This window comes from Astatotilapia calliptera, chromosome 10 (genome assembly GCF_900246225.1).
Source record: "Astatotilapia calliptera chromosome 10, fAstCal1.2, whole genome shotgun sequence".
Lineage (NCBI taxonomy): Eukaryota > Metazoa > Chordata > Actinopteri > Cichliformes > Cichlidae > Astatotilapia > Astatotilapia calliptera.
Genome location: NC_039311.1, coordinates 22,873,135 through 22,891,385, shown reverse-complemented (window position 1 = coordinate 22,891,385; position 18,251 = coordinate 22,873,135). Strand labels below are relative to the sequence as shown.

The following is an 18,251-nucleotide window of genomic DNA, read 5'->3' as shown; positions in this document are numbered from 1 at the left end:
CTGAGGTGTCGTGCAGAGCAAAGTATATTCCATATAAAACTGGAATTAGGATGCAATTTCCTGTCAGCCTCACGCAGATTTAGCTCGTTCTATGACTTTAACTATACCATATATATGCGACTCTGCATTTCCACGGTAACGGCAGATGACTGCCCCTCCCTAAACCAGGTTCTCCTATTTAAAGGGAGTTTTTCCATCCCGCTGTCACCAAGTGCTTGCTGATTATTGGGGTGTCTGTCTATTATTGTAGGGTCTTTACAATATAAAGTAACTTGAGGCAATTGTTGTGATTTTGCACTAAATAAACTGAATTGAAATTACAGTTACATGAGCCTCTCTGATGCAGTGACATTTTGATCAAATAAAGAAAATCAGAATACTTGGTACCATTTCCACTGTTGGACATCATCTAGCCTAGGCTGCCCTCAGCTGTGGGGCCAGTTTTAAAGAATGAATGGGAGCCAAAGGCCTCTAAAGAGAGGAAAATGACAAATGCTGACATTTCTGTGCTGACTAGACAGTACCAGGGCCCGTGGATGGAGGCCTTTAACCTGGGCAACAATTTTTTAAATCAACATCCCAGTGTTATCCTTTACTTAACCCTAATTTGCTGAGCTGTGTCAGCGCTGAGCAAACCACTGTCTTCGGTAGCTCCTGCTGAAACACACGGCCTCTTTTGAAACATTTCTCTGCGAGCACTCCAAGAACAAGGCTTCGACCACACACCGATATGCTCCTCCGCTCTGTTCATGCTTGCTGAGAGAGCAAGCATCTCTCCTTTACTTGCACCTTTCCCTCGGGAGCCTGTGGCTTTGCGATGACTGGAATTCCCATAAATGTCCGATGTGTACTGGGAGAAGCCCAAACCACTGTAAATCACCCAGGCATGATTTGTCGTCCGTTACCACCGGGGCGTCTGGATGGCAACGAGAAAGGTAGGCAGGGAGGTAAAAAGACCCACAAAACTAGGGAGGGTTGGGGAGGAATTAAACGTGCGGTGGGAAAGATTTCACACTCAGCCAAACATCTGTACATGAGACAGGCGTACCTACAGCACATCCAGAAAATTCAGATGACAGGTTTCCAGTAAAGTACAATTGTGAAAATTCACCTGATTTAAGCACAAAGACTTCTTAGTTGTTTGTTTTCCAATATGTCTCTTTCTCTTCTTTTATATATAAATGTCCTGTTTGCTATTTATTCTTGCCGTTTACCATTTGTATTTTATTTCGGCACAGTTGATGTGGAGCACCTACAATTTAGTTGTACGTGTACAATGACAACAAAGGGCTAGTCTATTCTATTCTCTCACGCATACTCCATGCTGGCCGCTAAGCCACCGTGCTACATGCTCAATTGCTTGTGTTGTACCACCTTTTCCTTGCCCCAAACTCCTACAACCTTGAATGTGGCATGCTGACACAAGAAGGGACATGCTACTTTGCAAAGCAGAGGCCATAGAAACAGTGCATTTTCAGTTTTCATCAAAATTTCGCAAAAAAGAAAAAAATCCCCACAAGGCCTCGTAGCCCCTGTTTAATCTCAAGTTCATCTCTACTAAGCCTCAGGTACGCAGGGGGAAACTGATCTCTGGAAACCACGCTTTCATACCCAAGAACATGTCCCGACTCATGTAAAAAGAAAAACACAACGACTCAACATTATTATTAGTGATGTAGTACAACACAATGAGATGGGTAAAACATAAGCAGAAGAAGAGATCTGACGCTGATCTGCAACAGAGTGAAGTCAAGCCAGCAGCTAAGGTCAAGATTTGGTTGTTGTCACTGGAGCGAAACACGCGTTAAGGTCCTGAGATTGTGTGAGGATTCTGACACAGATTTGAGAAGATTTCGTGTACTTCTTGAATCTGGTTATTGCGTCTGTCGCACCTCAAATATAGCGAGTCTGTTTTTAGGCTGTTTGTTATTTGGAAGGTTTTTTTTTCTGCCTCAAAGCAAGAAGATCTTGGGTTCGAATCAACCGACCAGCTGTGATCTTCCTGTGTGAACTTTGTATGTTCTCTCCGGGTACTTTGGCTTCCTCCAACAGTCCAAAAACATGCACTGGGTTAGATTAACGGAGGATTTGAAATTTGAAAAAGATTTGAAAAGCTCTGTGATAGACTGGCGTCCTGTCCAGGGTGTACCATGCCCTTTCACATTACAGCAGCTGCAAAAGGATCCAGACCCTAAACTGGATAAGCTGAAGAAAATGGATGATAGATAGTTGGATGGATGATACGACACTACCTACATCCTTTAGCGTCAGTCTGTACACTTAATCATGACCAACTGGCTCAGCTGTAGACTACTCCATGGCTACTTGTGAGAGTTTTAGACCAGGGGTGTCACACATAATGCCCTGAGGCCAAATCCAGCCCAGCAAAGATTTGAAATGCAAACAAGGGTCTACATTTTGGACCTAACTGTATTCTCTAAATTTACAGCTTCTTAATTATACCAAAAAGTAATTAAGTAAGAAATAAACACACAGCAACTCACCCATGTACAAATATGATCAGTAAAGTCAAAAAAAGAGTTACTTTGTAAGTATCACACACAAATAATCACAGACCCACTTCGTTGCCATCACTGTGTCATATTTATAGACTAAACAAGGTTGTTTTGGTTTGTTCAAGTCTGCACAAAAGCTCTCTATGACGGTGTGAAAGAGGCTTTCTACCTTCCATACACCCCACAAGCAAACAGGAAATTGGAGCCTTTAAAAAAAGAGCAGGGGCACCTCCAGAATTTTTTCATTGGGGTGGCCGTATGGGGGCACACCAAAAACAGAATTTCCAGTTTTATTATGCTGTTGTCTAATATAGATTCTTTAAAAATGTGGAAAACGAGAGAAAGAAAAGAATTATATGCCTAGTTAATTTCCCGCAATTAAAGTTGATAACACTGAAAATGGCTACATATGAAAACCAAATTAGAGTTTGAAATTCATAATAGTCGGTTTTAAATAACAAGTTAATGTTTCATCTCAACATAGGGTGTCTTCCTCTCTCTTCCTCTCACCTTTATTAAAATTATTACCAACATAGGACTGCCTTGTCAGGGGTGGCAGCAAATTCTGGGTGTGACCAGTGCCCCCCTTTGCCCCCCTCTTGGTGGCGCCCCTGAAAGAGGAGCCTTTCCAAAAGAAGAAAACACAATATTCTGGAGTCTGATTTTATGTGCCTACAACTTCAAAACTATCACCAGAAACTGAAAACGGAGGGGCTGTACTCTCTGAGTTGTTTTGGGTGGGTGGGGGGCAGAGAGTGTAACTAAAGCAATGACAAGCCAGCTGTGTTTCCATAGCTTCACACAGGGAGGAGGCAGAGGAGGGATGAGAAAGGAGCAGCAGCTATTAAACTTAACTGGCCTCGATCGGGATGAGGTTTGCACAAACTCACTCCCAGGCTTATGGATTTAGCCATCTGATGGGAAGCTGCGAGGTTAGGGTTTGTTTTGTAAGACAGGATGTGGGGGAAAAAAATTTAAATTAAAAAAAAAAAAAAGGCAACCTTCTCAATGAACCACTCCAGAACCATCAGAAACTCTGACACTAAAGTCTGCTAATCTAAAAACTAGCTAAATATCTATTTCCCCCCCTTTCTATATTACAGACTGTTATTTAAGTCATGTACACTTTCCACTAACGAGCATGTGACTTCACTGAAAAGTCTCAATTAGATCGTTATACCACAAGCAAGCCACTGTTGGCTCAATCAAGTCAAACTCCAAACACCAAGAGGCGCAAACGTTTGATTTTAGCAAACATTAGCGAGGCAATGCTAATTAAAGAAACGCTGGTTTTGTTTACCTCCGCCGTCCGCAGCGAGGGCGGCTTCTTCAAAGCCTGCTTAAAGGAAGTTTCCATAGCGCCGGTCATTTTCATAACTTCGGCTCAAATCCACAGTAGGACTTTTTACTCCGTCTGACTCTCACTTCACGTCTCCTAGCTGCTCTTAGTCGACCCGGGATGACCAAATCCCCGTGGATCTTGTCCTCGCCAAGCCGAGCATGGATGGAGTTTACTCCAAACGGACCGACCGAGAACTCCTTCTTCTCCAGGAGAAGAGAAAGGGGGGGGGAAAACTTCACTCTCAAGTAGCTCCTCGTTACTGTGCGTCTGAGAGAGAGCAGGCACCGCCAAAGTGTGACAGAAAGTTACGTCTGTTGGACCTGCTGCCTTGATTTCTGTACATCTTTGGTAAAGGAAATATCCACTTCGGTAGTCAGCGTCATTTAGATCCAGGAGTTCAGATTTAGATCCCTCCTCCCGCGAATCCGACGGTGGAGAGTTGACGACATCTGTCTGCCCGAGCGGGGTGCTGCGTTTACGTTCTGTCGAAAATTACATTTCATCGTGATAGTAGCTACACGTGTGCGCCACAGTTGTGCTCATAGGTTTACACACATTCGTCGTGGACGTTTAATGATATCTGTTAACTGTTTTTGTTTTCCCCCAGGCTGAAGTGACTGTACAGCAGGTTTGACACAACACCAATACTCAGAACAAGGAGAAATTCAGAGAGATTAGCGATCATATAAGTAAGAGAATTGTAGATTTACATAAGTTGTCAAGGTCTCTTAGAGCTACAGTTGTTTGCCAGTTGTTTCTAAACAACTACAGATTTCAAGATCAACCATTTAAACAACTATTTAAATAAAACTATTCAGACACAAGCATGACCTGAATTAGAAATGGCTGGAACACCAGCATCACCAGCAGTGTCCACAGTGAAGCAAGTTTTACATCACCATGAACTGAGAGGGTGTTGATAAAGAAACAAGACAAGCCCCTGCTCCAAAATCAGTTTGTTCAAGCTCAACTGAAATGTGCTGCTGCTAGGGGTGCAACGATACACAAAATTCACGGTTCGGTTCGGTTCGATACTTTGGTGTCACGGTTCGATATTTTTTCGATACAAAAAAAATGTTCATGCCTTTTTAATTTGTCATTTATTAAAATTATAAATATATATTTTAACTCAAAAGTACAGTTTTTAAATTTAATGTTGCTGAAACAAAAATAATTAAAAAAAATAAATATATCTGATTGAGGAATCACTCATCTTTGGAAAAGAGAGTTTATTACAGAGAAATGGCTCTTTCCAAAATAAAAGCTATACTATACGCTTCTTCTGGGCTATATTCTCAGCAGCATATTGTAGCGGGTCAGGGCTGTTCGGGGTTCTGTTTGTACAGTTATGTTTTGTTTATGTTGCCATAGTGACGGGTGACGCCTTCTCGCTGCGACGGTGTGTCCTTCCGGGGTCAGAGGGCGCCCTGTGTGTTGTTGTTGTTGTTGCTGTGCGGTTGCCGCGCTGAGCAGTTAGCTAGCGGCAGTGTTCTTCTGCAGATGTCAATAAACGGCTGTGCTCCCTGGCTAGCTCACGGGAAGCAAGACCAAACAACACCTCCCTCTCCTCCTTGTCTGAGCTCGCCACATTGGTGTCAGAAGTGGGATGATGGTGGCACCCCATGTTCTGACCCGAGTGACTTTTCCCCCGCCTGTCGTGACCGGCGGTGCGCCAAAAGAAGGCACCTGGATATTTGCAAAGTGAAAGCAAAAAACAAGCGCAAATTCAAACGCGATTTCAATATGTCACATATTGACAGTGGCTCACCGATGCCAATGACATAATTACCCAGCTACATTTCCGAAAGAATGCAAAAGCATTGACATATATTTTTCCTTCCTACAATAGCCCGACGGGCAGGGCAGAGATAGATTTTGGTAGCCCGACTGGAAAAATCGCTAGCCCGATTTTGCAAGCCCTGTGTTACAGGCATGGCCCTTTAAGGATGAAGCCTGATGGGAAATGTATTCGGGATGTGTGTAGCGGGACTGCCTGGTGTGTGTGTGTGTGAAGAGAGAGAGCGGAGAAGGGGAAAAAGTAACGGTTAGCTACAGAAGAGACGGAAAGAAAATAAATAAAAGGAATATAATAACTCCCTCGACAGCCAGAGTTGTGTCGGCGATGCTCGCTGTGAGTAAACTGTTTCAGCCCACTGTACGCGGTGTTCGTGCCTTAGAGAAGAAATAAAGTTCGGTGAAGCAGTTTCCTAGCCTCCTTCGATCTTTTTGCTAGCGGAGTTGACTTGTATAGTAAGCTGTTGCCGGCTACGAGTCAGTTACGGAACCTTCAAGTAACTGCCAGAGGTTTCCTTACTACGGTTCGGGGCCGCGGATCTGGCGCGGTAACACCTGTATCTGATTGAGGAGTCACTCATCTTTGGAAAAGAGAGTTTATTACAGAGAAATGGCTCTTTCCAAAATAAAAGCTATACTATACGCTTCTTCTGGGCTATATTCTCAGCAGCATATTGTAGCGGGTCAGGGCTGTTCGGGGTTCTGTTTGTACAGTTATGTTTTGTTTATGTTGCCATAGTGACGGGTGACGCCCTCTCGCTGCGACGGTGTGTCCTTCCGGGGTCAGAGGGCGCCCTGTGTGTTGTTGTTGTTGTTGCTGTGCGGTTGCCGCGCTGAGCAGTTAGCTAGTGGCAGTGTTCTTCTGCAGATGTCAATAAACGGCTGTGCTCCCTGGCTAGCTCACGGGAAGCAAGACCAAACGACACCTCCGTCTCCTCGTTGTCTGAGCTCGCCACATTAGTGTCAGAAGTGGGATGATGGTGGCACCCCATGTTCTGACCCGAGTGACTTTTCCCCCGCCGGTCGTGACCGGCCGGTGCGCCAAAAGAAGGCACCTGGACATTTGCAGGACTTTGTGTGGGGCAATGGGGTCGTCGGGGACGACTGACCCCTTAGGCGGGGGCTATGTAGCGGGTCAGGGCTGTTCAGGGTTCTGTTTGTACAGTTATGTTTTGTTTATGTTGCCATAGTGACGGGTGACGCCTTCTCGCTGCGACGGTGTGTCCTTCCGGGGTCAGAGGGCGCTCTGTGTGTTGTTGTTGCTGTGCGGTTGCCGCGCTGAGGAGTTAGCTAGCGGCAGTGTTCTTCTGCAGATGTCAATAAACGGCTGTGCTCCCTGGCTAGCTCACTGCGGTCAAGTGAGCCCTCACTTACGAAGTCGCAGTCAAGCTAGCCGCCCCGCCAGCCGCACCGAAAATGTGGTTGCACTACTCTTACGTATATTACGGTATGGGTGAAAACCGGCTTAGAAACGCAGTGTTTTGTGTCCTGACACTATTTTACTTCACAATCCACTCCCATTTTTAGTGTATCTCCACTTTCCCCCCTGTGATCCACAGCCCAAATTACTGTATGATTCAGAGAAAATTAACAATAAAATTTACCCAATTTACTCAACTATACTTTTAATGTCCTCATCTTTGACCTCAGATTACAGGAAAACTGTAAGAGGTGACGCAGATATTTCACTGGATTATGACTCTGGGTGACCCCCACTCTGCACCCTGTGATCCACAGCAAAAATTACTGTATGGATTTTGAGAAAATTCATAGCAAAATCTTCCCATTTTGCTTTACTGTACTTTATACATTGACATCTTTGAGCTCCGATTACAGGAAAACTGTAAGAGGTGACGCAGATATTTCACTGGATTATGAATCTAGGCTGTCGCCACTCTTCACCCTGTCATCCACAGCCAAAATTACTGTACGGTTTTTGAGAAAATTGATAGTAAACTTTGCACAATTTACTCTACTATACTCTATATATTCTCATCTTTAAGTTCAGATTACAGAAAAACTGTAAGAGGTGACGCAGATATTTCACTGGATTATGAATCTAGGCCATCTCCACTCTGCACCCTGTGATCCACAGCCAAAATTACTGTACGGTTTTTGGGAAAATCCATAGTAAATATGCACAATTTACTCTACTGTACTCTATATATTCTCATCTTTGAGCTCAGATTACAGGGAAACTGTAAGAGGTGACGCAGATATCTCACTGGATTCTGACTCTAGGCTGTCGCCACTCTGCACCCTGTGATCCACAGCCAAAATTACTGTACGGTTTTTGAGAAAATTGATAGTAAACTTTGCACAATTTACTCTACTGTACTTTTAATATCCTCGTCTTTAACCTCAGATTACAGGAAAACTGTAAGAGGTGACGCAGATATTTCACTGGATTATGACTCTGGGTGACCCCCACTCTGCACCCTGTGATCCACAGCCAAAATTACTGTACGGATTTTGAGAAAATTCATAGCAAAATCTTCCCATTGTGCTTTACTGTACTCCACATATTAACATCTTTGACCTCCGATTACAGGAAAATTGTAAGAGGTGACGCAGATATTTCACTGGATTCTGACTCTAGGCTGTCGCCACTCTGCACCCTGTGATCCACAGCAAAAATTACTGTATGGATTTTGAGAAAATTCATAGCAAAATCTTCCCATTTTGCTTTACTGTACTCTACATATTGACATCTTTGGCCTCAGATTACAGGAAAACTATAAGAGGTGACGCAGATATTTCACTGGATTCTGAATCTAGGCTGTCGCCACTCTTCACCCTGTGATCCACAGCCAAAATTACTGTACGGTTTTTGAGAAAATTGATAGTAAACTTTGCACAATTTACTCTACTGTACTTTTAATATCCTCGTCTTTAACCTCAGATTACAGGAAAACTGTAAGAGGTGACGCAGATATTTCACTGGATTCTGACTCTAGGCTGTCGCCACTCTTCACCCTGTGATCCACAGAAAAAATTACTGTACGGTTTTTGAGAAAATTGATAGTAAACTTTGCACAATTTACTCTACTGTACTTTTAATATCCTCGTCTTTAACCTCAGATTACAGGAAAACTATAAGAGGTGACGCAGATATCTCACTGGATTCTGACTCTGGGTGACCCCCACTCTGCATGCTGTGATCCACAGCCAAAATTACTGTACAGCTTTTGAGAAAATTGATAGTAAAATCTTCCCATTTTGCTTTACTGTACTCTACATATTGACATCTTTGAGCTCAGATTACAGGAAAACTGTAAGAGGTGACGCAGATACTTCACTGGATTCTGAATCTAGGCCATCTCCACTCTTCACCCTGTGATCCACAGCCAAAATTACTGTACGGATTTTGAGAAAATTGATAGTAAACTTTGCACAATTTACTCTACTGTACTCTATATATTCTCATCTTTGAGCTTAGATTACAGGAAAACTGTAAGAGGTGACACAGATATCTCACTGGATTATGACTCTGGGTGACCCCCACTCTGCATGCTGTGATCCACAGCAAAAATTACTGTATGGATTTTGAGAAAATTCATAGCAAAATCTTCCCATTTTGCTTTACTGTACTCTACATATTGACATCTTTGGCCTCAGATTACAGGAAAACTATAAGAGGTGACGCAGATATCTCACTGGATTCTGACTCTAGGCTATCGCCACTCTTCACCCTGTCATCCACAGCCAAAATTACTGTACAGTTTTTGAGAAAATTGATAGTAAAATCTTCCCATTTTGCTTTACTGTACTCTACATATTGACATCTTTGAGCTCCGATTACAGGAAAACTATAAGAGGTGACGCAGATATTTCACTGGATTCTGAATCTAGGCTGTCGCCACTCTGCACCCTGTCATCCACAGCCAAAATTACTGTACGGATTTTGAGAAAATTGATAGTAAACTTTGCACAATTTACTCTACTGTACTCTATATATTCTCATCTTTGAGCTTAGATTACAGGAAAACTATAAGAGGTGACGCAGATATCTCACTGTATTCTGACTCTAGGCTGTCGCCACTCTTCACCCTGTCATCCACAGCCAAAATTACTGTACAGTTTTTGAGAAAATTGATAGTAAAATCTTCCCATTTTGCTTTACTGTACTCTACATATTGACATCTTTGAGCTCCGATTACAGGAAAACTATAAGAGGTGACGCAGATATTTCACTGGATTCTGAATCTAGGCTGTCGCCACTCTGCACCCTGTGATCCACAGCCAAAATTACTGTACGGTTTTTGAGAAAATTGATAGTAAACTTTGCACAATTTACTCTACTGTACTTTTAATATCCTCGTCTTTAACCTCAGATTACAGGAAAACTGTAAGAAGTGACGCAGATATTTCACTGGATTATGAATCTAGGCTGTCGCCACTCTGCACCCTGTCATCCACAGCCAAAATTACTGTACAGTTTTTGAGAAAATTGATAGTAAAATCTTCCCATTTTGCTTTACTGTACTCTACATATTGACATCTTTGAGCTCAGATTACAGGAAAACTATAAGAGGTGACACAGATATTTCACTGGATTCTGACTCTAGGCTGTCTCCACTCTGCACCCTGTGATCCACAGCCAAAATTACTGTACGGATTTTGAGAAAATTGATAGTAAACTTTGCACAATTTACTCTACTGTACTCTATATATTGACATCTTTGAGCTCAGATTACAGGAAAACTGTAAGAGGTGACGCAGATATTTCACTGGATTATGAATCTAGGCTGTCGCCACTCTTCACCCTGTGATCCACAGAAAAAATTACTGTACGGTTTTTGAGAAAATTGATAGTAAACTTTGCACAATTTACTCTACTGTACTTTTAATATTCTCATCTTTGACCTCAGATTACAGGAAAACTATAAGAGGTGACGCAGATATCTCACTGGATAATGACTCTGGGTGACCCCCACTCTGCACCCTGTGATCCACAGCCAAAATTACTGTACGGATTTCTGATAAAATTAAATCCTATTCCATTACCAAACAAAATGAGTTCATTGAAGTATTTGCTTAACTACAAGAAATGTCTTTCCACACACAATTTAAATTTTTCAAAATGTCATTCACACACCACCTCAAGTATCAACTTCAGTTTTAGACATTATTTGTTCAGTGCTTAATCACAACAATAGTCAACTTAAGGCACTTACATAATAAGTTAAACCTTACAATAATACATACAGAGAAAAACCCAACAATCATATGACCCCCTATGAGCAACAGTGGGAAGGAAAAACTCCCTTTTAACAGGAAGAAACCTCCGGCAGAACCAGGCTCAGGGAGGGGCGGCCATCTGCCTCAACCGGTCAGGGTGAGAAATTACATTTCTCAGATTACTGATTTCTCATATTACTACTACACAGTTTAGATACACTCAACAAAAATATAAACGCAACACCTTTGTTACTGCTCCCATTCCCCATGGGATGGACATAGAGACCGAAAATTCATTCCAGATACACAATATAACCATCCCTCCCAAACAGTGGTCACAAATCAGTCCAAATGTGTGGTAGTGGGCACATCTGCCATATTGAGATAATCCATCCCACCTCACAGGTGTGCCACATCAGGATGCTGATCTGACATCATGAGTAGTGCACAGGTGTACCTCAGACTGCCCACAACAAAAGGCCACCCTGGAATGTGCAGTTTTGTCTCACAGCAAAATGCCACAGATGCCACAAGCAATGAGGGAGCGTGCAATTGGCATGCTGACAGCAGGAATGTCAACCAGATCTGTCGCCCGTGCATTGAATGTTCATTTCTCAACCATAAGCCGTCTCCACAGGCGTTTCAGAGAATATGGCAGCACATCCAACCGGCCTCACAACCGCAGACCTCGTGTAACCACACCAGCCCAGGACCTCCACATCCAGCAGGTTCACCTCCAAGATCGTCTGAGACCAGCCACCCAGACAGCTGCTGGAACAATTGGTTTGCACAACCAAACAATTTCTGCACAAACTGTCAGAAACCGTCTCAGGGAAGCTCAACTGCATGCCCGTCGTCCTCATCGGGGTCTTGACCTGACTCCAGCTCGTCGCCGTAACAGACTTGTGTGGGCAAATGCTCACATTCGATGGCATCTGGCACGTTGGAGAGGTGTGCGCTTCACGGATGAATCATGGTTCACATTGTTCAGGGCAGATGGCAGCTGAGAATGTCCCAGTTCTTGCATGGCCAGCATACTCACCGGACATGTCACCCATTGAGCATGTTCGGGATGTGCTTGACCGGCGTATACAACAGCGTGTACCAGTTCCCACGAATATCCAACAAGCTCGCACAGCCATTGAAGTGGAGTGGACCAACATTCCAAAGGCCACAATTGACAATCTGATAGACTCCATGCGACGATGTGTTGCACTGCATGAGGCAAATGGTGGTCACACCAGATACTGACCGGTTCTGGGTCCCCAGACCCCCAATAGCGCAAAAAACTGCACATTCCAGGGTGGCCTTTTGTTGTGGGCAGTCTGAGGTACACCTGTGCACTACTCATGATGTCAGATCAGAATCAGAATCAGAATCAGAATGGGTTTATTGCCAGATGTTGAGGTTTTTTCTCAAAAACCGTACAGTAATTTTGGCTGTGGATGACAGGGTGCAGAGTGGCGACAGCCTAGATTCAGAATCCAGTGAAATATCTGCGTCACCTCTTATAGTTTTCCTGTAATCGGAGCTCAAAGATGTCAATATGTAGAGTACAGTAAAGCAAAATGGGAAGATTTTACTATCAATTTTCTCAAAAACCGTACAGTAATTTTGGCTGTGGATGACAGGGTGCAGAGTGGCGACAGCCTAGATTCATAATCCAGTGAAATATCTGCGTCACCTCTTACAGTTTTCCTGTAATCTGAGGTTAAAGACGAGGATATTAAAAGTACAGTAGAGTAAATTGTGCAAAGTTTACTATCAATTTTCTCAAAAACCGTACAGTAATTTTGGCTGTGGATCACAGGGTGCAGAGTGGCGACAGCCTAGATTCATAATCCAGTGAAATATCTGCGTCACTTCTTACAGTTTTCCTGTAATCTGAGCTCAAAGATGAGAATATATAGAGTATAGTACAGTAAATTGTGCCAAGTTTACTATCAATTTTCTAAAAATACGTACAGTAATTTGGGCTGTGGATCACAGGGTGAAGAGTGGGGGTCACCCAGAGTCATAATCCAGTGAGATATCTGTGTCACCTCTTATAGTTTTCCTGTAATCTGAGCTCAAAGATGAGAATATATAGAGTATAGTACAGTAAATTGTGCCAAGTTTACTATCAATTTTCTAAAAATACGTACAGTAATTTTTGCTGTGGATCACAGGGTGAAGAGTGGGGGTCACCCAGAGTCATAATCCAGTGAGATATCTGTGTCACCTCTTATAGTTTTCCTGTAATCTGAGCTCAAAGATGAGAATATATAGAGTATAGTACAGTAAATTGTGCCAAGTTTACTATCAATTTTCTAAAAATACGTACAGTAATTTTTGCTGTGGATCACAGGGTGAAGAGTGGGGGTCACCCAGAGTCATAATCCAGTGAGATATCTGTGTCACCTCTTATAGTTTTCCTGTAATCTGAGCTCAAAGATGAGAATATATAGAGTACAGTAGAGTAAATTGTGCAAAGTTTACTATCAATTTTCTCAAAATCCGTACAGTAATTTTGGCTGTGGATGACAGGGTGCAGAGTGGCGACAGCCTAGATTCATAATCCAGTGAAATATCTGCGTCACCTCTACAGTTTTCCTGTAATCGGAACTCAAAGATGTCAATATGTAGAGTACAGTAAAGCAAAATGGGAAGATTTTACTATCAATTTTCTCAAAAACTGTACAGTAATTTTTGCTGTGGATCACAGGGTGCAGAGTGGCGACAGCCTAGATTCATAATCCAGTGAAATATCTGCGTCACCTCTTACAGTTTTCCTGTAATCGGAACTCAAAGATGTCAATATGTAGAGTACAGTGAAGCAAAATGGGAAGATTTTACTATCAATTTTCTCAAAATCCATACAGTAATTTTTGCTGTGGATGACAGGGTGCAGAGTGGAGATGGCCTAGATTCATAATCCAGTGAAATATCTGCGTCACCTCTTATAGTTTTCCTGTAATCTGAGGTTAAAGACGAGGATATTAAAAGTACAGTAGAGTAAATTGTGCAAAGTTTACTATCAATTTTCTCAAAAACCGTACAGTAATTTTGGCTGTGGATCACAGGGTGCAGAGTGGGGGTCACCCAGAGTCATAATCCAGTGAAATATCTGCGTCACCTCTTACAGTTTTCCTGTAATCTGAGGTTAAAGACGAGGATATTAAAAGTACAGTAGAGTAAATTGTGCAAAGTTTACTATCAATTTTCTCAAAAACCGTACAGTAATTTTGGCTGTGGATCACAGGGTGAAGAGTGGCGACAGCCTAGAGTCAGAATACAGTGAGATATCTGCGTCACCTCTTATAGTTTTCCTGTAATCTGAGCTCAAAGATGTCAATATGTAGAGTACAGTAAAGCAAAATGGGAAGATTTTGCTATGAATTTTCTCAAAATCCATACAGTAATTTTTGCTGTGGATCACAGGGTGCAGAGTGGGGGTCACCCAGAGTGATAATCCAGTGAGATATCTGCGTCACCTCTTACAGTTTTCCTGTAATCTAAGCTCAAAGATGAGAATATATAGAGTACAGTAGAGTAAATTGTGCAAAGTTTACTATCAATTTTCTCAAAAACCGTACAGTAATTTTGGCTGTGGATGACAGGGTGCAGAGTGGCGACAGCCTAGATTCAGAATCCAGTGAAATATCTGCGTCACCTCTTATAGTTTTCCTGTAATCGGAGCTCAAAGATGTCAATATGTAGAGTACAGTAAAGCAAAATGGGAAGATTTTACCATGAATTTTCTCAAAAACTGTACAGTAATTTTGGCTGTGGATCACAGGGTGAAGAGTGGCGACAGCCTAGATTCATAATCCAGTGAGATATCTGCGTCACCTCTTATAGTTTTCCTGTAATCTGAGCTCAAAGATGTCAATATGTAGAGTACAGTAAAGCAAAATGGGAAGATTTTACTATCAATTTTCTCAAAAACTGTACAGTAATTTTTGCTGTGGATCACAGGGTGCAGAGTGGGGGTCACCCAGAGTCATAATCCAGTGAGATATCTGCGTCACCTCTTACAGTTTTCCTGTAATCTAAGCTCAAAGATGAGAATATATAGAGTACAGTAGAGTAAATTGTGCAAAGTTTACTATCAATTTTCTCAAAATCCGTACAGTAATTTTGGCTGTGGATCACAGGGTGAAGAGTGGAGATGGCCTAGATTCATAATCCAGTGAAATATCTGCGTCACCTCTTACAGTTTTCCTGTAATCGGAGATCAAAGATGTCAATATGTAGAGTACAGTAAAGCAAAATGGGAAGATTTTGCTATGAATTTTCTCAAAATCCATACAGTAATTTTTGCTGTGGATCACAGGGTGCAGAGTGGGGGTCACCCAGAGTGATAATCCAGTGAGATATCTGCGTCACCTCTTACAGTTTTCCTGTAATCTAAGCTCAAAGATGAGAATATATAGAGTACAGTAGAGTAAATTGTGCAAAGTTTACTATCAATTTTCTCAAAATCCGTACAGTAATTTTGGCTGTGGATCACAGGGTGAAGAGTGGAGATGGCCTAGATTCATAATCCAGTGAAATATCTGCGTCACCTCTTACAGTTTTCCTGTAATCGGAGATCAAAGATGTCAATATGTAGAGTACAGTAAAGCAAAATGGGAAGATTTTACTATCAATTTTCTCAAAAACTGTACAGTAATTTTGGCTGTGGATCACAGCATGCAGAGTGGAGACAGCCTAGAGTCAGAATCCAGTGAAATATCTGCGTCACCTCTTACAGTTTTCCTGTAATCTGAGCTCAAAGATGAGGACATTAAAAGTATAGTTGAGTAAATTGGGTAAATTTTATTGTTAATTTTCTCTGAATCATACAGTAATTTGGGCTGTGGATCACAGGGGTGAAAGTGGAGATTAACCAAAACTGGGAGTGGATTGTGAAGTAAAATAGTGTCAGGACAGAAAACACTGTGTTTCTAAGCCAGTCGGCACCTATACCGTAATATGCGTAAGAGTAGTGCAACAACATTTTAGGTGCGGCTGGCGGGGCGGCTAGCTTGACTGCGACTTCGTAAGTGAGGGCTCACTTGACCGCAGTGCTAGCTCACGGTAAGCAAGACCAAACGACACCTCCCTCTCCTCCTTGTCTGAGCTCGCCACATTGGTGTCAGAAGTGGGATGATGGTGGCACCCCATGTTCTGACCCGAGTGACTTTTCCCCCGCCTGTCGTGACCGGCGGTGCGCCAAAGGAAGGCACCTGGATATTTGCAAAGTGAAAGCAAAAAACAAGCGCAAATTCAAACGCGATTTCAATATGTCACATATTGACAGTGGCTCACCGATGCCAATGACATAATTACCCAGCTACATTTCCGAAAGAATGCAAAAGCATTGACATATATTTTTCCTTCCTACAATAGCCCGACGGGCAGGGCAGAGATAGATTTTGGTAGCCTGACTGGAAAAATCGCTAGCCCGATTTTGCAAGCCCTGTGTTACAGGCATGGCCCTTTAAGGATGAAGCCTGATGGGAAATGTATTCGGGATGTGTGTAGCGGGACTGCCTGGTGTGTGTGTGTGTGTGTGTGTGTGAAGAGAGAGAGCGGAGAAGGGGAAAAAGTAACGGTTAGCTACAGAAGAGACAGAAAGAAAATAAATAAAAGGAATATAATAACTCCCTCGACAGCCAGAGTTGTGTCGGCGATGCTCGCTGTGAGTAAACTGTTTCAGCCCACTGTACGCTGTGTTCCTGCCTTAGAGAAGAAATAAAGTTCGGTGAAGCAGTTTCCTACGCCTCCTTCGATCTTTTTGCTAGCGGAGTTGACTTGTATAGTAAGCTGTTGCCGGCTACGAGTCAGTTACGGAACCTTCAAGTAACTGCCAGAGGTTTCCTTACTACGGTTCGGGGCCGCGGATCTGGCGCGGTAACACCTGTATCTGATTGAGGAGTCACTCATCTTTGGAAAAGAGAGTTTATTACAGAGAAATGGCTCTTTCCAAAATAAAAGCTATACTATACGCTTCTTCTGGGCTATATTCTCAGCAGCATATTGTAGCGGGTCAGGGCTGTTCGGGGTTCTGTTTGTACAGTTATGTTTTGTTTATGTTGCCATAGTGACGGGTGACGCCCTCTCGCTGCGACGGTGTGTCCTTCCGGGGTCAGAGGGCGCCCTGTGTGTTGTTGTTGTTGTTGCTGTGCGGTTGCCGCGCTGAGCAGTTAGCTAGCGGCAGTGTTCTTCTGCAGATGTCAATAAACGGCTGTGCTCCCTGGCTAGCTCACGGGAAGCAAGACCAAACGACACCTCCGTCTCCTCGTTGTCTGAGCTCGCCACATTAGTGTCAGAAGTGGGATGATGGTGGCACCCCATGTTCTGACCCGAGTGACTTTTCCCCCGCCGGTCGTGACCGGCCGGTGCGCCAAAAGAAGGCACCTGGACATTTGCAGGACTTTGTGTGGGGCAATGGGGTCGTCGGGGACGACTGACCCCTTAGGCGGGGGCTATGTAGCGGGTCAGGGCTGTTCAGGGTTCTGTTTGTACAGTTATGTTTTGTTTATGTTGCCATAGTGACGGGTGACGCCTTCTCGCTGCGACGGTGTGTCCTTCCGGGGTCAGAGGGCGCTCTGTGTGTTGTTGTTGCTGTGCGGTTGCCGCGCTGAGGAGTTAGCTAGCGGCAGTGTTCTTCTGCAGATGTCAATAAACGGCTGTGCTCCCTGGCTAGCTCACGGTAAGCAAGACCAAACGACACCTCCCTCTCCTCCTTGTCTGAGCTCGCCACAATATTAAACATATCAGGTCCCCATAAGGAGAATCATGTGCTAACGGCTGTCTAAATGACTCGGGTAAAGTTTGTAACATGCATGCTTGTTGTTTTTGTCTGCTTCCACTTGTCTTTGCACTAGGATGATGTCGGCGTAAATGTGCAGTCATATTCGTTGTGTTCCCACTAGTGCTCCGTTATCGAGCTACCCCTGCGTGGGGCTAGACGGCTAACACGTTAACGAGCTAACTGCTCGCTAACACACTAGTTCCCACCCATGTAATTGAGCATTGCATGGCACATCCAACATACTGTTTTACTTTAGTCCATGACACGCTTACCTTCAGGGTCATACGTCACATGAAAACCAAAATAATTCCAAACGCCACATCTGAATGAGGGTGGGGAAGGTTCAATTTGCCATGTTGCAAGGAGAGCTTAACTTCTGTCTCGCTAGCTTGCCCTGCGCTCTTCCTTCTGATGATGCTGTCTGTGTTGAGCGCTCAGTGGATCTGTGCTCGACAGTGCAGCCTAGGCTGAGTAGTCGAACGCAGATTTACTGAGCGCTCAACACAGACAGCATCGTCAGAAGGAAAGTTGATAAAATAAATTACAAATTTTGTATTGTTCGATACATATGCGTACCGAACCGAAAGCACTGTATCGAACGGTTCAATATCGATACGAGTATCGTTGCACCCCTAGC

General features: G+C 43.3%; 1 protein-coding gene across 6 annotated transcripts in view; it reads right to left on the bottom strand.

Moving 5' to 3' along the window:
* rapgef6 (Rap guanine nucleotide exchange factor (GEF) 6) overlaps positions 1-18,251 on the bottom strand; it is a 155,635-nt gene that overhangs the window by 135,195 nt on the left and 2,189 nt on the right. For 3 of the 6 annotated variants that reach the window (XM_026181203.1, XM_026181208.1, XM_026181205.1), the window contains exon 1: positions 3,817-4,613. The exons of 1 other annotated variant lie outside the window; for it this stretch is intronic. In XM_026181203.1, the coding sequence (XP_026036988.1) occupies positions 3,817-3,891 (75 nt within the window). In that variant the 5' untranslated portion in view covers positions 3,892-4,613. Of the gene's footprint in view, positions 1-3,816; positions 4,614-18,251 lie in introns of those variants that run through there. 2 more of the 6 variants (XM_026181204.1, XM_026181206.1) reach the window with 1 other exon arrangement.